Here is a 27,565-nt window from a genome sequence, read left to right as displayed (position 1 = left end):
CCTTAGAAGCCCTGAATCCATATCCCCTATCAAATGCCTATAAAGAACCCTAGATTATCCTCTGTCAAATTATTTATAGGTGACAAGAAATATTTCTAATTATATCCATTCACAGACACAGTCAGTGAATATTGTGCAAAGAGTTTGCCAAAAAAGGTTTTGCCAAGTAGGTTCCAGCTAGGACAGCTGAGGTGGCTGCTGTGCTTGCAGAATAGTCTCTATAAAAGTGGAGTCCACATGCCTCCATCCTGTCCTTCCACAAAATCCTTCAAGGTATGTATAAATTATGAATACTTGGCTAGTTTTACATTTCTGCTGATAATGATCATTCAAGGGAGATGGCTACTATTTCTCAAATTTTAATTTTTCTTTCCATCATTCCTAAGGATGACATGGTACATGATATAGTTACTAGTATTTTGCAACTATATGGGAAAAAGAAGAATTTGCGTTCTCTTGTTTTGTTTTGTTTTGTTTTTTCAACAGTTGTCTTCTTCAGGCTTGCCACCTTCTTCATTTGGTAACACGAAAGGTAAGAGTGATTTATTATTAAACTCTAAAGAACAAAGGGATCTCTCTACTGCTAAGTTTTAAAGAGCTACCATCTTATCTCCTGGGCTAGGGATGGGAACAGGATAATACAGCTGTTCTTTAAAAATGGCTTCTCATAAAATATTAACTTTTAAGACCATTTACACGAAATTTAATGATTTGTCTCTTTCACGTGTTGTTAGACTTCAGAAAGAATACAACAACTACAATGTAATATTTAGTGAACCACTAGTCCAACTTAACCAGTGAAGATCTCTGGTAGAGACCATTTGGTAAAAGCAGCAATATGTTGAACAGGAAGTCAAAATTTCCAGGTGCCAATCCAGCTTTCCACAGACTCTGGCTATCTGAGGGAAGCCAGGTTGCTTTACGGATCTTGAGATACAGTGTGCTGCTATGGAATCAGCACTGAACCTGGACTTGGGAGAACAGGGCTCATGTCGCACTTACACTTCTGTCACATTGCATGACCTCTCTGGGCCCTTGATTTCTTATCAGTAAAATGAGGATGCTGCATTCTAGGTGACTGCTAAGGTATCTGCAGCTCTTGTGTCTACAACCTCAGACAGTGGCTTACAAGTACTCTTCCTACAATCAAAACATACAAAGACCCCCTCCCAACTCTGTATGTTGGGACCTGTATTTTTAGTATAATGTTAAAATATACATAATGATGAAAACCTGCTATACTTTTTTGATAAATTTTGATAAATTTCTAACTAGTTGATATTTAGTAAGAAGCTATAGTGATTCAGACTTCCTAACAGAAAATTTACTGTTTGTTTGAGGATGTGGCTTGCTCAAACTTGAGGCAATTATCCCTATGCTGCTGGATTTAGGAACCCCTGCAACAATCCTGAGGGTCCTTGGGAGCTTGTGACCTACAGGTGGGGAAACCATGGATCTCAGACATGAGGTGGGAAGGGTGGCATCCTTTCTGTTTGGTGAATGCACTGTATTATAGTAATCTGTCCATGGTAGTGTGTTGTTAATGCAAAAATGGTCTTGTGTAAAAACAAACAGAGAAACAAAAAAATAACGTATCAGGGGTAGCATTTTTCCTTTGAAGAAAAAACCCTAATTCAACACCTGTCCCTTGGATGTATGTCTAAATTTCACTGCATCATCAAGAGGTTTTCATAGGTGTGAACTAGACTGATTTTAGAGACACAATATATTGCAAATTCTATATCTAACAGTCGAGAGGAAGTTTAATGCTGATGACAAAATACCAAGATTCCTTCTGAAAAGCCTACCTAAGGGTGACGCTGCTGTTCTCACTGTTCTCACTGTGCTGTCTCACACAGACACTGCTTTCCACAATCCAGCCCCCCTCCCCCTCCACAAAAGTCACCTTTCTGTTACTGGTTACTCATCCTGTCCTTGCCATCAGAGCAAGAGGACTTATTTTCTCATGATTCATTTGTCAGTAGGAAAAAAATTTAAAGTTCATTTTGGTTTGAAATTTTATACCAGCTATTGACTTCAAAAGAGATATTTAGAGAATTGGTGTTTTTTTAAAAAAGGAGGCAGAAAGAGAGATCTGAAATAATAAGAATCAGATTAAAAACAACCAATATCCTGAAATCCAGCTAAAAACAAATTATAAATTAAAAATATATAAACACTATGATATGTTTTTAATTCAAATGTTTGTTCCCAAGAACTTTTTAAAGTTATCTTTTGTTTTGATAATACTACATTCACAATTTAAGAATGAGACTTAATTTTGACTTAGAACAAATCATTTGTTGGATTTTCAACTTTTGTTGCATTTACCTTTTCCTTTATTACCTGTACTTTATTACCTGTACCTAAATAGTTTACTCCTAACCTAGGCATTTATTCGTGCTTACTACATGTTTTCAATCTAGACTGTCCCCTGAATGAACAAATGTACCTTTTCATCTATTCAATTTTAACAATATTTAGAGCCAATTTATACATCTGATTTTAATAATTTGGACCAGGAGAAAAATTTGACTAAATATTTTAATTTTTAAAATAGGCTCAGGTTGTTAAGTCATTGGAAACAATTATTTTGCATTTCTTTCTATCACTGCAACGTCAAAAGAAAAAAAAAGATGGTGAAGAGGAGTAGAAAAAGGAAAACAAAGCAAAGCAAGTAGAAAAAGAAAAAGATTCTGAGCACACTTGGGGCATCATGAATGCTGCTGACCACAACAGGAACTCCTCCATATTCCTCTACAAAGGCTCTCAGCACAGAGGATGAACAGAGGCTTATAACATCACAAGAATTAAGCTCCCAACATAAAGTTTTCAAACCCATGATCCATTCCCTCAGCACCTCTGCACAGGATGCAGCAATGATCCTTAGAGGAGGGGCTGAGGAAAGAGACCAGGCCAGTGAGACACAAGAGTGTGACACCAACAGGACAACGTTCACCCTCACCATGGGTCACTGTCCAGCTCTGTTTCTACCCTTTAGTTACATCGGTGCTGGGCTGCCACCAGTAACCTGCAACCATGAGTTCTGATGCAGAGATGGCTGTTTTTGGGGAGGCTGCTCCGTACCTCCGAAAGTCTGAAAAGGAGCGGATTGAGGCCCAGAATAGGCCCTTTGATGCCAAGAATTCTGTCTTTGTGGTGGATGCTAAGGAGTCCTATGTGAAAAGTACAGTGCAGAGCAGGGAAGCGGGAAAGGTGACAGTGAAGACTGAAGCTGGGACTGTAAGTAACATAAGGAGGGACAGGGAGGCATATCTGGTCCTCTTCTGCTTGGACCACACGCACCAGCTCCTTCTTTTCTTAACAGACTGTCACAGTTAAGGAAGATCAAATCTTCTCCATGAACCCTCCCAAATATGACAAGATTGAAGACATGGCTATGATGACACACCTGCATGAGCCCGCTGTGCTGTACAACCTCAAAGAGCGTTATGCAGCCTGGATGATCTATGTGAGCATTCCCATTTTCCTTTCCACTTTTCGCTAACTTAAGACTGTGAACTATGGACTTAAGCTAAAACCAATTAAGGATTTTATTTTCTGATTTGTTTACAAGTTTAAGACTGATCATCTGGCTAGTGTTGTGAATTCTGAAGTATCTGAATATGTTCATGTAACAAATCATCTACTTAATGCTGAATTCGTGGACAAACGAAAGGAAGCATATTGTGTAGGGCACGTGTGGGCAGGAGGCAGCCAGGGAATGAGACAATCAAGTCTTAGAACAACTGACACAGTACTCAGGTCCCTCTCATTTGGCACAGTAAGCAGTATTTCCAAGGCAGATTAATGAGGTGACGGCTGACACAGCAACCTTGTCATTTCCCACAGACCTACTCGGGCCTCTTCTGTGTCACTGTCAACCCCTACAAGTGGCTGCCGGTGTACAACCCCGAGGTGGTGACGGCCTACCGAGGCAAGAAGCGTCAGGAGGCCCCACCCCACATCTTCTCCATCTCTGACAATGCCTATCAGTTCATGCTGACTGGTGAGTGAGTCCATAATTATAATTTATAGAGCCATTTATAAAGTTATAAAGTACATATACTGAGAACAAAGATGACACAGAGGTAGTACTTGGAGAATAAAATGTTCAGCACAGACATAATAGTAATAACAGTATAATCATAGTATACTAATACGATTAGTATATTATATTATAGTACATAATATAATATAATATAATTGGGGAAATATATTTAGAATAAAATGGGCCAGGGGTGCCTGGATGGCTCATCTTGGTTTTGGTTCAGGTTGTGATCTCAGGGTCATGGGACGGAGTCCTGAGTCAAACTCCACTCACAGTGTGGAATCTGCTGGAGATTCTTTCTCCTCCCCACTCCTCCCCCTCTGATCCTCCCACATCTCCCCTTCATGCATGCTCTTTCTCTAAAATTAATAAATAAAATGTTTTTTAAAAATAATAAAATGGACTAGTTTCAAAAGCACAGAGAATTTTGCTTAGGTTTCTATGCTAAAATCCAAACTATTTAATGCATATTCCAGATCAAAATTAACCAAATTTAGATATGAACTAAGCATTTTAATTATAGCTAATATACCATCTCTCCTAAAAAGTAAGCTTTGAAAGCTCATAGTACAAGTTATCACAATTACTACACAAAACTTTGGGTTGACATTAATAACATGATTTTGAACTATGAACCAAGTGAGTAAATGGAACACAGAACTAGTATTCACCTGACATTGATAAATTATCCTCAAAGATCGTATGGTGAAATAGTGCATTACATATTCTATCACACTAACAGGAGTCAACACACTATTTAGCACATCTTTTGCTACTTATTTAAAAAAGAATATTGTGAAAAAAGAAAAGTAACTATTGATACAATTTTCATGTGTGAGTGTGTGAGAGAGAGCTTTAAAAGACAATTTTGAGTTTACAAAACTTATATGTGCAAAGTATATTTTTCAAATTATCTCCAATTTCTCATTCACAGATCGTGAGAACCAGTCGATCCTGATTACGTATGTAGATTTCATGCCTTTCTTTCTGTTGAATTTTGATCACTGTAGTGGTTACTTAGATTGTCACTTTTTCCTCTGTGTGGACTTGACAGTGGAGAATCTGGTGCAGGGAAGACTGTGAACACCAAGCGTGTCATCCAGTACTTTGCAACAATTGCCATTACTGGAGAGAAGAAAAAAGAGGAATCTACTCCTGGCAAAATGCAGGTAGGTACAATATTCATCCCAGAATAGAAGAAATCCTAGGGGGAAAAAAAAAAAAGAAGAAGAAGAAGAAATCCTAGGCTTTCAATAATTTGGCCAAGGTTCTTCAGAGCCATAGCAACCAATTCCAGGTGATGCCAAAATTTGCAAAATAACTCTTGGGTGGCTGGGCTGTGAGAATAGATGTGTTGCCAGGTACAATAGATAGAAGTTATCATAAAAACAAAACAAAACAAACAAACAAACAAACAAAAACCAAGAAGTTCTCACAACGATTTATTAGGAGGGGAAAAAATGGGCCTAAGACCATATCACTAGAGTACCCCCTCCCCCAATGTGTCTTCCTTCTATTCACTTTATAAAAGCCCTGCTCACAAATTCCCTTTCTCAAATAATCTTTTAAAAAAAGAAAGAAATGTGTTTGAGGAAGGAAGGAAGGAAGGAAGGAAGGAAGGAAGAAAGGAAGGAAGGAAGGAAGGAAGGAAGGAAGGAAGGAAGGAAGGAAGGAAGGAAGGAAGGAAAAGAAAGATAGACAAGGAGAGAGGGAAAAAGAAAAAGGAAGCAAGCCAGCCAGCCTCACCCAAAAGTTACAGAATCCTGGGAGTGAGGAACCGAGCAGGGGAGGAAGTTAATGGAAAGGCATTTCAGCGGACTGCAACTCACCTTTCCTGGGGTCTCTTTATCTATCTTACTCATTTCTCTTAAGGGGACCCTTGAAGATCAGATCATCAGCGCCAACCCTCTACTGGAGGCCTTTGGCAATGCCAAGACCGTAAGGAATGACAACTCCTCTCGCTTTGTAAGTCTCCTGGTCTTCCTTATCATGTGAGGATCAGCACTGACACTTCTGTATATGTGGTATCAATATCTTTCCCATCTGTTTGGTCTGTAGCTAAAGAAAAAAACTTGTCTGCCTTTGAAAATGTACAAAAAGTCTTTCTTTGCCTTTTTAAGGGTAAATTCATCAGGATCCATTTTGGTGCAACAGGCAAACTGGCTTCTGCAGATATTGAAACATGTAAGTTAATGAGGATTAGTGACTGACAATATTTTAAGATTTTATTTATTAATCTATTCATGAGAGACACAGAGACACAGGCAGAGGGAGAAAAAGGCTCCATGCAGGGAGCCCGACATGGAACTCGATCCCAGGTCTGGGCTGAAGGCGGCGCTAAACCGCTGAGCTACCGGGGCTGCCCGACAATATATTTCTTTGGGGGACTATATTGACAATCTTGTTATCATATTGTATGAACTTTTCGTATGCTTAATTTTCCATTGTGGCTTTTCTTTTCTGTGCACTCAACTTGACTTTCTAGATCTGCTAGAGAAATCTCGCGTTACTTTCCAGCTAAAGGCTGAAAGAAGCTACCACATATTTTACCAAATCATGTCCAACAAGAAACCAGAGCTTATTGGTAAGAAGTATCTATGATTTATTTCTACCAGGGAGAATAAAAGCCCTTTTTTTTTTGTAAGAAATCCCCCTAAAATGTTTTTGATGACCAAAGTAATTCTGTCTACATTTGTTCTTCTTCATGTGTACAGAAATGCTTCTGATCACCACCAACCCATATGACTTTGCCTTTGTCAGTCAAGGTGAAATTACGGTGCCCAGCATTGATGATCAGGAAGAGTTGATAGCCACCGATGTAAGTAATAGGTACAGAACAAGAAGAAACAAATTCATCTTGCAGTATACAACACTCCTCACCACAGAGTGAATGCCGTCCATGGAAAGGCAATATAGGCAATATTACCTTCCAGACTTCCTTACCCTTGGAATAAAATTATAGGATATTTCAATGCCTGCCCTCCAGCCTAGGTATCAGAAAGCTTTAATAATAGAACATGGTATTTCCACAGTTCCTCTATAGTCAGATGTAAACACAAGTTTTGTTTCAAATGTAACTCTGTGGGCTAACAGTATTCCCCTCTCCCCTCTATACAACATTTGAAGAAATGAATTCTCTAACCTCAAAAATTCTCTTTTTGGACTCTGTGAGCCTTTACTTTCATTTCTGGAACTACAGATTCTTTCTCCACCTCCCCCCTCTTTTTTTTTTAAGGATCATTACTCTTTGGCTTATTTTCTTTATACATATACTTTATACATATTTCATGTTTTCTTTCTCATTTCTTAATAGTCAACCTTCTTTGATTAACTTTAATACCAGTGGGAGTATCCCAACATTCCCAAGATAGGATTAAGAGTTGCTTACAAAAAAACACTTCTTCTCTTAAAATATTATTTTCAAAAAATCTATAAACTATTTATGTGCCTTCATCTCATAAATATCAGCTTTTACCAGCTTTGCCTCATTATTATTCATATGTCCAAAAGGGTTAAGGAGTTGAGAAATAAACTCTAGTGTCAGAAGTTTAAAAAAAAAAAAGCATTATAGTCTTGCTCCAAGACTTTGTTAATTTCTAGGTGTTTTAAATGGTTTAAGTCAGTGAACTGGAACTGGAGGTAAAATAATCTGGAGAAAGAGTCTTAGGAGACTTGAGTACTATATAAATGAACTCCCCCTGCCTTGTCTGATGTCTTGTCTCCAGTGCATGAGCCTTTGCAAAGCCTAGCATGGCCAACTAAGAAGGTGATCAAAACCTGCTAGAGAAAAAAGACACAACAATATTCCAATAAAGGAGTTCTTTTCACAAATGTCTCTTCCCTGTATGAGTAACAACCAGGTGAACTGCCAGGCATCTCATGGCCAGCTGAGCTGCAACCTGGTATCAGAGATGCACACAGGGAAAAACTCAAGGGCCACTGCTCTTCTCCTCATATCCTCTTCCCAACTGCATCCATCATAACATCCAGGGAGACAGGCTAGGATTCCATATTTGACTCGGACATCACAGGACGAAAAGGAGGCAATAGATTTGTGAGGCAAAGGAAATCCATGAGATAAGAAACCTATGGAGCAAGGCCTCGTTAATGTGGAGAAACAGGAAGAGTGTTGGCCTTGGCATCCAAAGTCAAGGCTCTGAGTCTTGGCCAGGTGAGCATGGACAGGTCACACAAGATCTTCACTGTCCCCATGACTCAATCAGAAACTGATGCATACCTATTGATACTGTTTTGTGGAACAAAGTGCTGAAGAATATGATTGCCTTTTGAAAACAGCAAGGTACTAGTCAAGACATAATGAGAAGGTGGGGAGGCAGGCCCCAGTGTCCTGAAAGTGTCTGCCGTGGTGCTAACTGGGAGCTGAGTTAAATTCAATTCTTTCCACAGAGTGCTGTGGACATCCTGGGTTTTAGCCCTGATGAAAAGGCAGCCATCTACAAGCTCACGGGGGCTGTAATGCATTACGGGAACATGAAGTTCAAGCAGAAGCAGAGGGAGGAGCAGGCTGAGCCAGATGGCACGGAAGGTACCGCTCCCTGCTCACATCATTCAGCTGACAGAGCCGACACCATCAGTTCAAGGGCAGGGGCCAAGCTTTCACTTTCCTGACCTGACGGCAGGGAAAAGTATTAGATGACAGAAATAACACATGCATGTTCTACACAACTGAGGTTTGTGGAGGTGTGACTTCTGCCCATTCCATTTTTCACTGACTCACTGTTAGCCAGTATTTACCATCTTATTAAAACCTTTTCTATTCCAGTTAATAAATTCCATGCCCACATACACTGGAAGAAAAAAAAAAAAACGATTAGAATTTTCCTGTCACTACTCCTCTAGATTCGAATTTCTCAAATTATTTTTATCTGTGGTCTACTTTAGCTATATTTCAAATACCACATAGAGCATCAATTCCCTACATTCTAAATTATCCACTCAAAAAAAATTGACTAAAATTAGTGTGACAAATGGTTTTGTCACATTTGCATGTATTCCTCTTCAAGCAAAACCTTTTTTTTTTTTTTTTTTTTTTGTTGTCATTACCCTTCACACCTTAAACTGTGTAAGCTGTGCTTGGTTTCACCGCTGTTGCCTTGTTCTTGCAGTTGCTGACAAGGCGGCCTACCTCCAGAGCCTGAACTCTGCTGACCTGCTCAAAGCCCTCTGCTACCCTAGGGTCAAGGTCGGCAATGAGTATGTCACCAAAGGCCAGACTGTGCAGCAGGTAAACATGACTGAACCCCCCTGATTTGTCTGAGCCACAGGAAACCCAAGGCTCCATGACTGTGTTCAACTCAAAAAACCAAACCATCACTGTTCTTGAAGGTGTACAACTCTGTGGGTGCTCTGGCCAAGTCCATCTACGAGAAGATGTTCCTGTGGATGGTCACCCGCATCAACCAGCAGCTGGACACCAAGCAGCCCAGGCAGTACTTCATCGGGGTCCTGGACATCGCTGGCTTTGAGATCTTTGATGTGAGTAGTGAACGGACAGAAAATTAGCAAATGCTAATCCCCAGTCATTTGATATTTTCTTAGAGCATTCAAAATCATCTGTATAAAAAGTACAAAATGGAATTTGTGGAAAAGAAGAGCCTCTAAGGAGATTCAAAACAAGTAGTAAATTGGTATAAAGAAAGAACGTTTCTTTCAAGTCTAGAAGTCTCAGAGAATGGTCTGTGAAAAGTTAATAAATATTCAACATTTATCCTGGATCCAAACAGATAGGTAGAGAAATGCTTTCTTAAATTACTCTAAGAGAATATTTAAAGATCTCCTTAGTTAATAGTATTTTCCCTATTGATTTCATGCAAAAAGTAAAGTATTTGAGGAGTTAATTCACCTTCTTTAGAATCATGTCATATATTAAGAAAACAATGTGAACAACATTTGTAATTTAATAAACCAAAATCCCTTAAATTCAGAAGAAAGTATTAGTAGCTCCTCTATAGGTACAAATACTTAAGTTGTAATTTCCTTATCTTCTCCTATAGTTCAACAGCCTGGAGCAACTGTGCATCAACTTCACCAATGAGAAGCTACAACAGTTCTTCAACCACCACATGTTCGTGCTGGAGCAGGAGGAGTACAAGAAGGAGGGCATCGAGTGGGAGTTCATCGACTTCGGGATGGACCTGGCTGCTTGCATTGAACTCATTGAGAAGGTCTGTGTGACTTTTCAAGCCTTCAGTACATGAAAAACAAACTGTCCACCTCCTTATGCTTAACTGCAATCCCAATTCTCAAAGAGCAAGCAGTGGTGTTTGATGACATGCTTGTGTACTCTGATCAGTTGTCTGGTGTGTTGCAAGTGATGTATTATTCATGAATAGTTTTTCATAGAAAAATGACTGCAATGCAACAGGCATATACACAGACACCTAGATGCATGTTTCTCCCTCTTATAACTTCACTCTTCTTCACTGTTGTTCCTGCATAATCTCACATGCAGGGGAGAAAGGAATGAAATTGCAGCTAGGCCTCTGAGTACTATCATTGATCCTGGCGATTCCATGATGGTGTGTTGTGCATGGATCATCCTTCATGGGTATCAACACAGAATGTGTCAAGATGTCTTCCAGGCTGGAAGGGTAGCTCTTCACTTACTGCAGGCATTAACACCTCTGACAACTACTGAATAAACACCAAACCTCTCTACGTTCTTGCCTGGAAAATGAACCCTGAACTCTCCTTTGTCTAGGAGATAGGGCAATAATTCTATCAGTTTTGAATATGTGAAAACATTAAACAATTTCAAATGTGTATTGGGAACTCATAGATACCAAAAAAGTATATAGTTATATGTCAACACTACCTGAAGCAGTGGGAAAGGAAAAGCAAACACAAAAATATTAAAGATGAGAGTATCACATCAGACTAGGTCTACTCAATTTGAGGAATAATTTTTTTTTTTTGAGGAATAATTTTAATTTGGTGACATAATATCTCTGCTATTCATGAAAACAACACAGTACTCAGTTCCTGGAACATCAAAATAGTTTAAGGAGACAATTTAGGACTGAAGCAAAATCATCAACATTGGATTTCCTATTAGTATTAGTCTTTTATATCAAACTTGCCACTGAAACAGGAGTCAATCTGCTTACAAAGCAAAACTAAATTATCATCACTTACCTCCACCATGGAGAAGGGAACACTGCTCAGAGTACAAAGAGTTCTAATGATACAGCATGAGATGCACCCTCCTCCTGGGAATGGGTAATTTTTTTTTTTTTTTTGGAATGGGTAATTTTTAATCATTATCCTTAATTTCTCTCCTCTTCATACTTTTTTTGTATATTTTTTATTGGAGTTTGATTTGCCAACATATAGTGTAACACCCAGTGCTCATCCCATCAAGTGCGCCCTTCAGTGCCTGTCACTCAGTCACCCCATTCCCTCGCCCTCCTCTTCATACTTTTGTCATGTCTAGATTTAAGGTGAAGAAAGTTACATTGTCAAGAAGAAAGAAAGCATTTAGATACATACATTTACAGGATAAAGAATTCAGCTTTGAAATGGTAGTCTTGGAATTTAATTTTATACTCTGAACATAAAATTTGCCAAATGGCACAGATGGGCTTCTTCTTCTTTTTTTAATTGAGTCTTTCTAGCAAACATACTTCCCATATGTCCTTGGTACATGACTATTTTATCACCTTTCAGTAGCAGAGAAGAGGCAATAAAGTAGGATCATACTTATTTAATTTCTTATCATCCCAAATCTTCCTTTTGGAACATTTTCAGGTTTCTACCAAGTATGCATAAACTATTGGAGCATATTTTTCTGAGGAACTCATTATTATCATCCCTTTTTTTCTACTCTCAGCCTATGGGCATCTTCTCCATCCTGGAAGAAGAGTGTATGTTCCCCAAGGCCACAGACACCTCCTTCAAGAACAAGCTGTATGAACAGCACTTGGGCAAGTCCAACAACTTCCAGAAGCCCAAGCCTGCCAAAGGCAAGGCAGAGGCACACTTCTCGCTAGTCCACTACGCAGGCACTGTGGACTACAACATTGCTGGCTGGCTTGACAAGAACAAGGACCCTCTGAATGAGACTGTGGTTGGGCTATACCAGAAGTCTGGAATGAAGACTCTGGCTCTTCTCTTTGCTGGGGGACAAAGTGCTGAAGCAGGTCATTCTTAACATCATTAGTATCTTCACAGAGTCACAAAACAGAAATATACGCTTTATCAGAGACCAATATAGTTACAGCAAAACCAAACATGAAAAACACTGGCCAATATAGACTTAATGAAAGGAAGGATACTTTATAATAAGTGTGGTATGGTCTCATGATCATAAGCTTTCAGAGATAAAACTGACACTATGGATCGTTTTGTTCATGGCTTCATTTCACCAATGCAGACACACTTAGAGGATAAATGACTTGCTCAAGATCATACAGCTCATTTCTACTATTTTAATAGTACTGGTTCCTTCAAGGATCCAGCTAAGTTGGAGATGAGGAAATCCTTTGTCAAGGCAATAGTGCTTGAGGAATTGAAGTTCTGTTCTCCTAAGTCCCCTAGGACCAGATAGAAGTGACAGTATAGAAGCAAAAGCAAATAGGAAATAAGACCTGTCTGCAGGTTAGTTGAGGCTTACCCACCCGGTACCAAGTATGCAACTTTGCCGGTTCTCTGGGACCAGCATGCATGAAGAGGACAGTACTACTCCATCTCTTGGACACTTCCTTCAGGGGACTCACTTTGCTGATCTGGAGGAGAGGAGGCCCATCCCTTCCCCATCTCTGCCCTTTTAATCCATAGTTCTCTTACTGTTGTTTTCCTGAATACTTATAATGTGAGCCAATATCCTTTCCCCATCTCTGCCCTTTTAATCCATAGTTCTCTTACTGTTGTTTTCCTGAATACTTATAATGTGAGCCAATGCTTCTATTTTCCTATTCTATAGTTGGAGGAAAGATACAGAAAGAAAAACAGGAATGATACAAATGAATGAGTGCAAACTTAAATTCCAGGAGAAATTCTGGTAGTCCTCGTACCTATGGACAGTACTTAAAAAGCTATTGCAAATAGTTTTAATTTTTCTATTTTATTTTTCAGAAAGTGGCGGTGGAAAAAAAGGTGGCAAGAAGAAGGGTTCTTCTTTCCAGACAGTGTCAGCCCTTTTCAGGGTACAGTATATTCTTGAATGCCAAAAGATAACTTCTGTAACAAAATTATCATAACTTTAAGCAACTTTTTAAAAGAAATCTACGGTGAAACTGAAAAAAAGCAATGCGGTACAAAGTAAAATGAAAAATGTGTTAGGAAAAATTTAACAAAACAAAAATCCACAATGTGCTTCTAGTCCTTACAATAAATGAATCAGTTCCCCTTAAAACTCCAAACCTAAAAGATCTAGTGTTGAGCAAATTTCACATGAAATCAAACCCTCTCTTAAAAGCAATCACTGCAGTCAGTTATATTTACTTTATTCATGAAATGGGGCACATTAAGTACAGATCATTGACAGGGACTCTTATGTAGATGCAACAAAAAAGGACTTCAAAACTTTTCATATGATTTACAGGAGAATTTAAATAAGCTGATGACCAATCTGAGGAGCACTCATCCCCACTTTGTACGCTGTCTCATTCCCAATGAAACTAAAACTCCTGGTAAGACATTTATGATATCCAAGTAAGACTCCAGTGTAACTTCTTATTAGACTACTACAATAGAAAACACATCCTTTTTTTTTTCTTTCTTTTAAGGGGCCATGGAGCATGAACTTGTCCTGCACCAGCTGCGGTGTAACGGTGTGCTGGAAGGGATCCGCATCTGCAGGAAGGGGTTCCCAAGCAGGATTCTTTATGCAGACTTCAAACAGAGGTTTGTGTCTCATTATTTTTCCCTTTCAATGTGCTAGTCTAGATCAATATCACCACACCGTTCAAACATCTCCTAACTTCCTTGAAATGCAATTAATTGAAAGGTGATCTTAAAAGAGTGAAGGCTTGCTTTATATTATCGTAAGTTTTTAAACATATTTTCCCAAGGTTCAACTAAAGCACTGCTTGATTATTTTAATGAAAATTTTTTTCTCCAAAGCTCATTCTACATATTTTCAATGATAGCTAGTAAGAAGAAAAACCACACTTTTACATTCTTTATATTCTGATAGATACAAGGTTCTAAATGCGAGTGCTATCCCAGAGGGTCAGTTCATTGACAGTAAGAAGGCTTCTGAGAAACTTCTAGGGTCTATTGACATCGACCACACCCAGTACAAATTCGGTCATACCAAGGTACCATCAACCTAAATCTATCTCTATCATAATTTCATCACCTTTGGACTTTCTCATGAGTGGAAATAACATATTTAGCTTGTTCTCTGGCAAGGTTTTCTTTAAAGCTGGCCTGTTGGGAACTCTAGAGGAGATGCGAGATGAAAAGCTGGCTCAACTCATCACACGCACCCAAGCCGTGTGCAGGGGCTATCTGATGAGGGTGGAATTCAAGAAGATGATGGAGAGGAGGTGAGGGACTGAATCCAAGTCCTCATTCTCTGCATTTTCATAGTTGAATATGATACAGTCATTACTTCTGTTGAGTGACAATCACTGTCCAATCATTCCTTATTTGCATTTTTTATTATTCCTACAGAGAGTCCATTTTCTGCATCCAGTACAATGTCCGTGCTTTCATGAATGTCAAGCACTGGCCCTGGATGAAGCTGTATTTCAAGATCAAGCCACTCCTCAAGAGTGCAGAGACAGAAAAGGAGATGGCCAACATGAAGGAAGAGTTTGAGAAGACCAAGGAAGAGCTGGCTAAGTCAGAGGCAAAAAGGAAAGAGCTTGAAGAGAAGATGGTAGCTTTGATGCAAGAGAAAAATGACCTGCAGCTCCAAGTTCAATCTGTGAGTGTCCACTGCACGGCTCAACCACTTCTTAACCTCCATATACTGTGGAGTGGATATGAAAAAGTTTTAGCTTAAGGTTTCTGATCAATGGTTTCCACTAGCCCAAGTGCTGCAATTGTCATTCAAAAATACGAAGACTCAGACCAAAAGAAGCAATAGATGTGAAGTCACCAATTATGCTGTGTCTGATCATAGGCACATTCATACACAGTACGGTCATCAATCACCAAAGTCATTTTTTTTTTAGATTTTAATTATTCATGAGAGATAGAGATAGAGAGATAGAGAGATAGATAGAGATAGAGATAGAGATAGAGAGGGGGTGGGGCAGAGACAGGCAGAGGGAGAAGCAGGCTCCAAGCAGGGAGCCTGATGTGGAACTCCATCCCAGGTCTCCAGGGTCAGGCCTTGGGCTGAAGGTGGCACTAAACCGCTGAGCCACCCAGGCTGCCCAATGAGCAAAGTCGTAAAGATGACCATGGACATTTTCCTTTCTTTACAGAACCTTCTCTTAGGTGAGACTGTTCTTTCCTTAGTGGATATTTGTGTACATAAATAGAGGCTATGTTGTTCTTACCAGGGCAGGGAAAGGTTAAATTATTAACTCCCTTGAATGTGAGGAAACAGAATCCTAGAATTAATAAGTAACGTTTCCAAAGTAGCACAGGTGTAGATTTTCCCAAAAGACTAGTTTTTCCTGATCTGACCTTCCATACATGGATAGTTGGAGGAAATCTGTTATTATAATCAATACATTAAAAGTACTAACATTTTGTCCATTAGACTTTTAAAAGTTGGCATATGGGGGTGCCTGGGTGGCTCAGGGGTTGAGTGTCTGCCTTTGACTTAGGTCGTGATCCAGGGGTCCTGAGATTTGAGTCCCACCTTGGACTCCCCACAGGGAGCCTGCTTCTCCCTCTGCCTATGCCTCTGCCTCTCTCTCCATGTCTCTCATGAATAGATAAAATCTTTAAAAATTAAAATTAAAATAAATAAAGTTGGCATTGTGTTGATCAAACTGGTTAAGTCACAGAAATATCCATGTTTTAATAAATTACTGTGTGATTATAGATATAGCTCAAATTATATCATTTCATTTCTCTCATTAGGAAGCAGATGGCTTGGCTGATGCAGAGGAGAGATGTGACCAGCTGATTAAAACCAAAATCCAGCTGGAGGCCAAGATCAAGGAGGTGACTGAGAGAGCAGAGGATGAGGAGGAGATCAATGCTGAGCTGACGGCCAAGAAGAGGAAACTGGAGGACGAGTGTTCAGAGCTCAAGAAAGACATTGATGACCTTGAGCTGACCCTGGCCAAGGTTGAAAAGGAGAAGCATGCCACAGAGAACAAGGTATGAAACATATTCTGTTCTACCACAGAGAGATTCTGCCCCCCTACTAAGCTGCTTTAGAGCAGGTATCATTTCTTTTTTTTCAAGGTGAAAAACCTCACAGAAGAGATGGCAGGCCTGGATGAAACCATCGCAAAGCTGACCAAGGAGAAGAAGGCCCTCCAAGAGGCCCACCAGCAGACCCTGGATGACCTGCAGGCAGAAGAGGACAAAGTCAACACCCTGACCAAAGCTAAAACCAAGCTAGAGCAGCAAGTGGATGATGTAAGTGTGAAAAACACAGTATTTTGTCTCAAGATAAACAGTTGTGACATGCTCATAAGCCCTTCACTGTGGCTTTGAAAATAATACTTAAAATTCCCATGCTATTTGGTGTATCTTTTAAAATTCTCCTTTGATGGTTAGTACCATATGGCTCAGTGCCTTAGGACTGAAATAAATAAAATCCACAATATATTCAGCTTGAAGGATCTCTGGAACAAGAAAAGAAACTCCGTATGGACCTAGAAAGAGCCAAGAGGAAACTAGAGGGAGACCTAAAGTTGGCCCAAGAATCCACAATGGATGTCGAAAATGATAAGCAGCAACTCGATGAGAAACTCAAAAAGTGAGTCAATTCAAGTGAAATATATGTTTTAAAGACCTCTAAACTATTACTTCAGGGCACACTGGGGAAAAAATGGTACCTTAGACTTTTTTAATGAAAATGGTATATTATTGACTTATAAAAACATATATAGTATTCAGATCCTTAACACAGCAGTATAAAGACATTCCACTATTCATGAGAAAGAAAACTGGTAAGAGAATTGATGGAGAGCTTATATGTTGCTCCTCTAACAGGAAAGAGTTTGAAATGAGCAATCTGCAAAGCAAGATTGAGGATGAGCAGGCTCTAGCAATGCAGCTACAGAAAAAGATCAAGGAGTTACAGGTGAGGAAGAGCCTCCACTTCTGTGCATTACAGGAATCAAAGCTGCGGTGAGTCAGCATTAATGTCCATGTGTCACTCCCAGGCCCGCATCGAGGAGCTGGAGGAGGAAATCGAGGCAGAGCGCGCCTCCAGGGCCAAAGCAGAGAAGCAGCGCTCTGACCTCTCCCGGGAACTGGAGGAGATCAGCGAGCGCCTGGAAGAAGCTGGCGGGGCCACATCTGCCCAGATTGAGATGAACAAGAAGCGGGAGGCCGAGTTCCAGAAGATGCGCAGGGACCTGGAGGAGGCCACCCTGCAGCACGAAGCCACAGCGGCTACCCTGAGAAAGAAGCACGCGGACAGCGTGGCCGAGCTCGGGGAGCAGATAGACAACCTGCAGAGGGTCAAGCAGAAGCTGGAGAAGGAGAAGAGTGAGCTGAAAATGGAGATTGATGACCTTGCCAGTAACATGGAGACGGTCTCCAAAGCCAAGGTTTTTATGAACTTGTCCCCTTTCCATTTTATTTGCAAGATTCAAAATGATACTTTATATATGAATATATCTAATCTAACTGTACAAACTTTAAATGTTATCTCATTTTACTTTTTTATTTAAATGCAATTAATTAACATTTAGTTTATTAGTTTCAGAGATAGAGATCAGCGAATCATCAGTCCTTATATATAACACCCAGTGCTCATTTCATCACATGCCCTCCTTAATGTCCATCACCCACTTACCCCATCCCCCTGCCCACCCTCCCCTCCCACAACCCTCAATTTGCTTCCTATGATTAAGAGTCTCTTATGGTTTGTCTCCCTCTCTGATTTCATCATTTTTTTCTCTCTTTCCCTATGATCCTCTGTTTTGTTTCTTAAATTCCATGAGATTGTATGATAATTGTCTTTCTCTGATTGACCTGTTTCACTTAGCATATACCCTCCGGTTCCAACCATGTCATTGCAAATGGCAAGATTCCATTTTTTTAAGGGCTGAGTATTATATATATAGTATATATAATACACATCTTCTTTGTTCATTCATCTGTCAATGGACATGTGGGTTCTTTCCATAGTTTGGCTATTGTCAACATTGTTGCTATAATGTTACTTTATTTTTAAATTATTCCTATTATGTCTATTAGGCATCACTATATTGAAATGAATCATTTTGATCTTCCTATCTGATTTGTAGAAATCATGTTAACTTTTGTCACTATGACCATGAAAGAATGTAATTTCAGGGGGGAAAAATTCTCTAAAAATCATACTCCACATGATGCAGAATTTAAATGATGTTCATGTTTTCCAAAGACAATAACCTACTTTTCATAACCATTTATTTATTCCTATGGCCCAAATTATGTGCCTCTACATCCAAGGTACCATGCAGAGCTTTGGAGTGAATAGAAAAGTAAATACAACTCAGCTCCTTTTCATAAGCAGTTACCCCAAATCCAGTCTTAAAATAAAAATGTATCATCTTTCTCTGTTTTTCACCTCCCACCACAGGGAAACCTTGAAAAAACATGCCGCACCCTGGAGGACCAGCTTAGTGAAGTGAAAACAAAGGAAGAGGAACAACAACGCCTTATCAATGAGCTGTCAGCCCAGAAGGCTCGTTTGCACACAGAATCAGGTCAGTGGGCACATGCGGCCAGCACACAGAGAGCCAGAGAACCAAAGGCGAGCCTCCATTTGTGAATGCACTTGAACAGCCATCATTTCTTAGCTACACATGTCCATTTATCATTAATTTGTATTTCCTTTTTCTTTTCATTGAGAGACAGTAAAAAGAATGATTATAAGCTATAACTGGAAGAAAATTAAGCTCCCTGGACTGAGATTTTTGTTGCCTCAGCATTACTAAAAAAAGAAAGGAAGGAAGGAAGGAAGGAAGGAAGGAAGGAAGGAAGGAAGGAAGGAAGGAAGGACCTAAAATATCCAAAAAAGCTCACATTTTTGAAAAAGCAAGAAATAACCATCTCAACCCCATCAAAATTCTTAAGTTATTCTTTTCATTACTGGAGTAAGAGTTCTAATATTACAGCATTCTTTAAATTAGTCTTCTCCTAGCCAACAGAACTAAATCATTCATGTTTTGTCTTTCACAGGTGAATTTTCACGACAGCTAGATGAGAAAGAAGCTCTAGTGTCTCAGCTATCACGAGGCAAACAAGCATTTACACAACAGATTGAGGAATTAAAGAGGCAGCTGGAAGAGGAGTCTAAGGTGAAAATTCTCCAGTCGAGACTTTCAATCACTTAACTTTGCAGCATGACATCCTTTGAACTTCCCTTAGAGAGTATCAATGACTAGAACATAAATGTACAATGCACACTTTTTGGTTGGTCCAGGCCAAGAATGCCTTAGCCCATGCACTGCAATCAGCCCGCCATGACTGTGACCTGCTGCGGGAACAGTATGAGGAGGAGCAGGAGGCCAAGGCTGAGCTGCAGAGGTCAATGTCCAAGGCCAACAGTGAGGTCGCCCAGTGGAGGACCAAATATGAGACAGATGCCATCCAGCGCACCGAGGAGCTAGAGGAGGCTAAGTACGGGCTCTAATGATAGAGGAAGAAAGAAAAGTTTAAAATTAGTGAAGGAAAAATAATAAAAAGAAAGAATATTTCAAGCATGAAGACAAAAGGAAAGTTTTATCTGATTACACAGGTGTGGAATCCATCATCTTCTTATAGACCATGCATGTCCACCGAAGAATGGACCAAGACCACAGCTCTCCCTGCATTTTGGTCTATTACAAAAATATCTTAAATTTCTTTCCACTGAAATGAAAAAAAAAATTATCAGTACACCCTTTAAGAATTAAGTAGAATTTCTTTCAGTATAAGGAAAAATGGAAATAGTGCTATATTATTATGAATGTTCTAATTAACAATAACTAGTTTCCCTATCTAGAAGTTCAGAATAAGACTATCATACTCTGTCATTATTTAACTAACAATCAGTATCAATAAACTGATTTACTAATAACACACACTTGTTATGGAATAAAACTCATGGGAATGACACATGGAAGGGAAATAATCATTATGTTCCCAGTGAAGGAAACTTCTCTAAATTAGATTTATCTTCAGTAGTTGCTAAAATTAAACTGAATGAGGGGGTCTGGCAGGCATTTGCAGAGGGAGCATTTCACAGAAGTATTAGCTAGTGAGGGAAGCAGTAAGACTTTGGAGGGCTTTTGGAAAATATAATTCTGGAGCAGTATTTAATGGCCGGGGCACAAGACCCAAAAAGTTAGTGATTAATCCTATGACCTCACATGCATCACTTTGGGCTGCAGTTTCATTTATGAACAGTAATATGTTAAAAAACACTTAAGAACACTATCTAGTCCTAGCATTCTTTGATGATATGTCTCCTGTTCACAGCTGTCATGTCCTTACATTGTTCACTCAGCTGATGTGCGTGGGGAGGGCTGTGGTCTTGGCCCATTCTTCAGTGGACATGCACTGGTCTGTAAAGAGAAGATAGCAGTCTCTACCACTGTATAATCAGATAGGCCCATTCAGTCTCTCTCTGACTCTCACATGCATGCACACACTACCACCACACATATGAAAAAGGCCTCATGAATATGTTCAACAACCCCTGATACGAAGATAAAAATTCACTAGGGAAAACTAAAGAGACAAAATGGGTACTAAGAAGACATTTTAGAAAACCTTAACAATTTATGGACATAGAAGCAAAGAATCTTGGGGGAAATATGCTTTCCTGGTCAGCAGCTTTATAAAGTTCACTGTGGTAGCTCTAAACCTGCTCTTGGTAACTTGCACTGACCAACATTTTAGGAAGAAGCTGGCCCAGCGTCTGCAGGAAGCTGAGGAACATGTGGAGGCTGTGAATTCCAAATGCTCTTCTCTAGAAAAGACAAAGCAGCGGCTCCAGAGTGAGGTGGAGGACCTCATGATTGACGTGGAGAGATCTAATGCGGCCTGTGCTGCCTTGGACAAGAAGCAGAGGAACTTCGACAAGGTGACCCACAACGACCAGCTTTCCTGGGAGGAGGTGACCTCATTCCTGATTACAGAGGCTTAGTTCTGATGTACTTCCAGGTCCTGGCGGAGTGGAAACAGAAGTATGAGGAAACACAGGCTGAACTGGAGGCCTCTCAGAAGGAGGCCCGGGCTCTCAGCACTGAGCTGTTCAAGGTCAAGAATGCCTATGAGGAATCCCTGGATCACCTTGAAACCCTGAAGCGAGAGAACAAGAACTTGCAGCGTAAGTCTTTGTCACCATTCTATTTCAAAAATGGTAGGGAGACAAGTTTTTATTTCTCTCAATTGAATGTGGTATTTTACTATTAACCCACAGAGGAGATTTCTGACCTGACAGAGCAGATCGCAGAGGGGGGAAAGCATATCCACGAATTAGAGAAAGTAAAGAAACAAATAGATCAAGAGAAGAGTGAACTACAGGCTGCCCTGGAGGAAGCAGAGGTACATGTTCCATTTACTCACTTATGCATTACAAATAAATTGAAAAATTAATAGCAGCTGAGGGTTATCGTGTTGCAAAGCTGCAGGGGATAACTCATTCAGTGAAAAATACTGTACTGTTCCCTGGGAATGCAGAACTAACAGGGTAAATTAAGATGTATGAAAGTTTGTGCATTTTTTTAATGCCCTCTTCAAGAAACCATCATAATGCGCAACACAAACAGCAAGCAGCTCTTTAGGTAACAATCAGGAAAACACCATCAGAAAGATGTGACTGCCGATGGACTGTCCCCCATCCCAGGAATGTGGGTTCCACTTCCCTCTCCTGCTCCCAGAGGTTGCTCTAAAGACACAGCCTTGAGCTAGTGGTGTGGTGTTGAGAACTCCTATATGGTATATGTGACTAAATCTACTTAAGGCCCCTTTGTAAGCTTTTAGAATTTGGTGGGCGGATGCGGGGGTCCATTCATCTTCCTGCCACCCAAGACAAGCCTCTCATGTAAGTTCCCTTTGCTCTGATTAAACTGCCACTACCAAGCTGGAGTGGCCTGCCTCTTAATTTGGTCCTTCTGTCCCCTCTAAGTATAGGGGCCGGTCTCAGATTACACCTCAGATTACTCCTGAGAGGGTCACAAGTCAAGAGTAACCTGAAACTTGCTTTTCATAAAGGGATCTCTTGAGCATGAAGAAGGCAAAATCCTTCGCATCCAGCTTGAGTTAAACCAGGTGAAATCTGAGATTGACCGCAAAATTGCTGAAAAAGATGAAGAGATAGATCAGCTAAAGAGGAACCATCTCAGAGTGGTGGAGTCAATGCAGAGCACCCTGGATGCTGAGATCAGGAGCAGGAATGATGCCCTGCGGATCAAGAAGAAGATGGAGGGAGATCTCAATGAAATGGAAATCCAGCTGAACCATGCCAATCGCCAGGCTGCAGAGGCAATAAGGAATCTTAGAAACACGCAAGGAATATTGAAGGTACACCGGGATAAACATGTATGGTGTTATACGGTTTGGGTGTAACTGTAATTGATGTGACATAAATCGAAATAATATGGTAGTCAGTTGAAAATTTTACAAACACACCTAAAGAAATCCAGAAAGTCTAAGACAAAGTTCACTTTGTCGACTGAAGAGAAGACAATTCAAAATCACTTCATTTATATAAACTTCACTTGTATAATGTATATAAATATATACACATATATTTTAAAAATATATATTTATACTTGTTTAACATATAAAACAACATCATTAAAGTAGCTCATCCTGAGGATGCTTTCTTGATCTGAAATTTTGTAGCTTTAGCCGTGGTTATTCTTTTATGGCTCAATATCTAAAATAGAACAACCCTGTTCTTTTGAGGAGATCTGCTACTCTAGGCTACAAATACTTGTCATTAAAGAGACTTGCAAAAAAAAAAAAAAGGGACTTGCAGATTTTCCCTCTCTAATCATACTCTAAGTTATTGAGAACAAAGTGTGTATGTGACTCTAAATTTATAACTGAAGCATGAGTAACAGTCTTTGCCTTTTTCTGTGTAGGACACTCAGCTACACTTGGATGATGCCATCAGAGGCCAAGATGACCTTAAAGAACAATTGGCAATGGTAGAGCGCAGAGCTAATCTGATGCAGGCTGAGACTGAAGAGCTAAGGGCATTGCTGGAACAGACTGAGAGAAGCAGGAAGGTGGCAGAGCAAGAACTTCTGGATGCTAGTGAGCGTGTGCAACTCTTGCATACCCAGGTGAGGTTCAGGACAATAGTTGAGCAAATGTACTTCCTAAAGTTGAAGATAATTTGAGGGGATAAGCTTGCTTGTAAAGTAAGGAGTAACTTTGGTAGGGGTCCTTTCCTGAAGTTCTGGAAAATGTATATTACTAAGACATACAGGGGCCTAGCCAGTTCACAGGTATATTTATGTGCTCACATAATCATGTTGATTTGAAAAAATTTAGAGGTCTAGAAACTTCTGTAAAAAAGCAGAGAAGGCTATCTAATAATAACCATATATATGACATTAGTGGCCATCTTGTCTTTTGCAACTCTAAGCTGCAAATAGATAAGCAAATAAGACAGACGAAAAAGAATACACCACCAAGTTATTTGTTTGTATCCTGTATGCACATAAAGCTAACTACATGAAATATAAAAAGAAGCTTTTCATTCAAATTCATAGAGGCCATAGTTACTGGTACTCAGCATTTGTTGTTTATAATGGATGTGCTAAATAAATGGTGGTATATCCTTAGAAGGTTTATAATAAGCAGCCATTATGGTATGCATTTCTATTGCCATGAAAAGAAGTTCACAAAATAGAATGTGAAAAGAGCAACTTAAAAATAATATATAAAGGATGGTAATTTTTATTAAAAATATATAGGAGGGCAGCCCCGGTGGCACAGCGGTTTTAGCGCCACCTGCAGCCTGGGGTGTGATCCTGGAGACCCAGGATCGAGTCCCGCATCGGGCTTCCTGCATGGAGCCTGCTTCTCCCTCTGCCTGTGTCTCTGCCTCTCTCTTCGCTCACTCTGAATGAATAAATAAATCTTTAAAAAAATATATATATAGGAAATATCCAGAAGGATAAACAAAAGTGTTATCAATGGTTATCTCTGGGTAGTGCGAGTACAATACTTATTCTTTACCTCTTATTTTGCTAATTTGTATATTCTACTTTTTATAATAAACATATATTATGATATACTTTTTAAAAATTGCAATAAAGGAAATAGCCATCATGGAAATGTTAAAATCACACACTACTACAAATAATTTTAAATTCAAATTCAAATACATTTTTCTTACTCATTCTTAGTATCCTTGAATTGATTAAATATTTCAAATACTATCAACTTTCCAAAACATAACAGATGCTTGGTTCATTTTGTACCAATAGTGATGCTATGTATGCCCTTTAAATATAAAGCCAGCCAAACATGAATGGACAACTAAAAATTAGTAATCCATTTTCCATGAGCTACACGGTGCTACATGGTACAGCACTTTAAATTTTTTCTTGAGTCAGGATTCTGCTTCATGCTTACAAGCAGTCACTGATAATAGTCAAACACCATTGGTATCAAAGATCAAATTCTACCTGGAAGAATTTCAGAAAACATTCATTAACAGATATACAGATAAAAAACTTAAGACTCAACTTTTGATTTGGTTTTTATCCCAAAATTTTTATGAATCAAGAATTTTTGCCTAAGTACACTAGTCAATGAAAATGTAAACAGAATTAAATGGGCTTCCCTTTCTTTTTTTAATAAATTTTAACCAGAACACCAGTCTGATCAACACCAAGAAGAAGCTGGAGACAGACATTTCCCAGATCCAGGGCGAGATGGAGGACATCGTCCAGGAAGCCCGCAATGCAGAGGAGAAGGCCAAGAAGGCCATCACCGACGTGAGCAGAGGGCAGCACGGTGATCGTCAAACTTGAATCTTGATGTTCTCACTTCCCTTTCTCAACTGGTTTTGTTTTACTGCTGATCAGGCGGCCATGATGGCCGAGGAGCTGAAGAAGGAGCAGGACACCAGCGCCCACCTGGAACGGATGAAGAAGAACCTGGAGCAGACGGTGAAGGACCTGCAGCATCGTCTGGATGAGGCTGAGCAGCTGGCCCTGAAGGGCGGGAAGAAACAGATCCAGAAACTGGAGGCCAGGGTAGGTGCCCATCACTTCATTCAATTCCCCACCTGCTCATGCAGCTAGTTACAGCCAAACTGCTAAACACTTTTGTTCTCTTCCAGGTAAGGGAGCTTGAAAATGAGGTTGAAAATGAACAGAAGCGCAACGTTGAGGCTGTCAAGGGTCTTCGTAAACATGAGAGAAGAGTGAAGGAACTCACTTACCAGGTGACCCACCATTCCATATATCTCAGGCCTACTGCTCTCAAGAAAATAAAAATGAGGAGTCATTTTCAGTGACAACACTGTTTGCTACCTCTCTCATTTCAGACTGAGGAAGATCGCAAGAACGTTCTTAGGTTGCAGGACTTGGTGGACAAATTGCAAACCAAAGTTAAAGCCTACAAGAGACAAGCTGAAGAGGCTGTGAGTAGCTTCACAATAAGGAAGAAAAGTTCAGGAACAGGCCCAGGTTGTGTGGAGTCTTTAGTTTATAGTATTTAAGAGCCTTTCTTTAACGCAAAAGAGTACAAAATTAGATGTGAAAATGAATATTCAGAATGAAAAATGTTTACCAGTAATTACTAGAACCTTAGGAGACCTCCTTAAGCAATTTTCCAGCCATGTTAGTTTAGAAATGTTTCTTAGTTACCATCTACTTCCCTCCCTTATCTGTAACGCTCCACTACTCCCAGGAATCTCCAGCACTCACAGGGGCTGCGCATGAGGGCTCTGAAGTCTAAGCTCTGTTAAATGAACTTCACAACAAATCCATCAGAACATTTTTCATTTGGCTCCTTTCTCATAATCTATCTTGTCCTGTTAATTCAGAAACTTTTCTTAAGTTTCTCTTCACCCAGTACTACCACTGTGCCTACTTTTAAAAGTTTGTCTCACAGATCCAGATTCCCACTACTTTGATCTTCCAGTTGACATTGTAGCATCTTAAGTTTGCCAGGAAGAGAATCAAGTGAGAGAGACAAAACCGGGGTGGGGGTGGGGGGTTGTAAGCCCACTTGTTCACAGAGGCGACTGTGTGAGATGCCTTGCACCCAAATAAGTACATGACCAAATAAAAGAACCTTTGCTTTCTCATTTATGAAGTAAATCCAGTAGCTGCTTCTCATAACAAAGGCAGTGAGAATCCGAAAATGTCAAATATTCATGTTCTCTGAAATGCGTTTCTTGTCTCAGGAGGAACAATCCAATGTCAACCTTGCCAAGTTTCGCAAGATCCAGCACGAGCTAGAGGAGGCAGAGGAGCGGGCTGACATTGCCGAGTCCCAGGTCAACAAGTTGCGGGTGAAGAGCCGAGAGGTTCACACGAAAGTCATAACTGAAGAGTAATTCATTATTATGCTGAAAGGTGACCAAAGAAATGTGCAAAATGTGAAATTCTGTGTCACGAAGCATGTCATTATAACATCAAGGCAATAAAATCTGCAGAGAACTTTCCAATCTAAAAATACATGTCTCTCTTAATTACATGTTCTGCAGTGGTATAGTAACTTAACTCATTTCTTCAACATTTGTTAACTTCCTAACTTTGCAATCAGATGATGACAAAAATGAGTGTGGACAGTGAAAAAGAAGGCAAAAGAAATTCAGTTCTCTGAGAGTATACAAAGGTGGTTAATGCATCCCCAAATCCACTCAACCAATTCTATTGAGAACCAAGTGTGTGTCTATACTAAGTGGGCATCAGGGATATGACAGTCGTTCTGCCTTTGAGGAGCTCAAGCCAGCAGGAGAGACAGCAATTCAAACAGTTCCTAAAAGATGAGTAGGTAGGTATCACGTAAAAGAGAAATGGAATTGGTCCTTCTAACAGAAAACAAGCATAAGATATCAGAGTAGTTTGAGCACAGGCTCAAAGAGCAAGGAGGTCCTCAGATGAGGCCTGAGACAGAAGGGAAGGGAATGGCCTCTTGTGTAGTACTGAGGAATCAGGATATGCATTGGCCTGGTGAGATTTCATGAGGAGAGTTGACCCATCTCTGTCAGTTGCACGGGGGATGGTGCAGAAGAGGAAAGACCAGAGCCTGGAGACTGCTGAGGCTATGAAAATAGTCCAGATTAGAGGTGATAGTGATGACAATGAACAAGAATGCAGACTGCAAGCAGGTTTGCAATACTGGTCCAAGGAAAGGACTGGAAGACCACTAAAAAGTAAGCCAGTTTCATGGCCTTTAAACCTCCCAGTTATCTTGTAATTATGTGTTTTATTTCCTTTGGGGGAAATTCTCTGA

The 27,565-nt window shown here is 39.9% G+C and overlaps 1 protein-coding gene and 1 long non-coding RNA gene across 4 annotated transcripts in view; one reads left to right on the top strand and one right to left on the bottom strand.

Annotated features, from left to right (window-relative positions):
- Positions 1-3,005: 3,005 nt before the first annotated feature.
- LOC112647579 (myosin-4) lies at positions 3,006-26,755 on the top strand. The gene is made up of 38 exons (XM_025428775.3): positions 3,006-3,243; positions 3,329-3,472; positions 3,853-4,009; positions 4,986-5,013; positions 5,106-5,220; positions 5,924-6,016; positions 6,172-6,235; positions 6,537-6,635; positions 6,766-6,869; positions 8,459-8,597; positions 9,178-9,296; positions 9,398-9,547; positions 10,066-10,236; positions 11,901-12,210; positions 13,145-13,215; positions 13,614-13,701; positions 13,798-13,915; positions 14,208-14,331; positions 14,426-14,562; positions 14,690-14,945; positions 16,058-16,300; positions 16,388-16,564; positions 16,762-16,907; positions 17,144-17,234; positions 17,317-17,706; positions 18,726-18,852; positions 19,328-19,446; positions 19,572-19,768; positions 21,032-21,215; positions 21,296-21,461; positions 21,555-21,679; positions 22,349-22,657; positions 23,224-23,427; positions 24,967-25,092; positions 25,183-25,353; positions 25,440-25,544; positions 25,647-25,742; positions 26,511-26,755. Exons 1-38 carry the CDS (start codon positions 3,040-3,042, stop codon positions 26,661-26,663), a joined length of 5,820 nt encoding a protein of 1,939 aa, XP_025284560.3. The 5' UTR covers positions 3,006-3,039; the 3' UTR covers positions 26,664-26,755.
- Positions 24,925-27,565, bottom strand: part of LOC112647371 (uncharacterized) — a 57,419-nt gene continuing 54,778 nt past the window's right edge. For all 3 annotated transcript variants that reach the window (XR_003128295.3, XR_007410761.1, XR_004816058.2), the window contains one exon: positions 24,925-26,675. This is a non-coding gene — a long non-coding RNA (uncharacterized LOC112647371). The remainder of the gene's footprint in view (positions 26,676-27,565) is intronic.

This window comes from Canis lupus, chromosome 5 (assembly GCF_003254725.2).
Source record: "Canis lupus dingo isolate Sandy chromosome 5, ASM325472v2, whole genome shotgun sequence".
Lineage (NCBI taxonomy): Eukaryota > Metazoa > Chordata > Mammalia > Carnivora > Canidae > Canis > Canis lupus.
This window is presented reverse-complemented; position numbering and strand designations above follow the sequence as displayed.

Excerpts from the sequence above, each read along its gene's own strand:
- LOC112647579 (XM_025428775.3), top strand. The coding sequence starts at position 3,040 with ATGAGTTCTGATGCAGAGATGGCTGTTTTTGGGGAGGCTGCTCCGTAC. Across the intron at positions 14,563-14,689 it reads AAGAAGATGATGGAGAGGAG|AGAGTCCATTTTCTGCATCC; the intron begins GTGAGGGACTGA and ends TTATTCCTACAG. Across the intron at positions 16,301-16,387 it reads AGCATGCCACAGAGAACAAG|GTGAAAAACCTCACAGAAGA; the intron begins GTATGAAACATA and ends TTTTTTTTCAAG.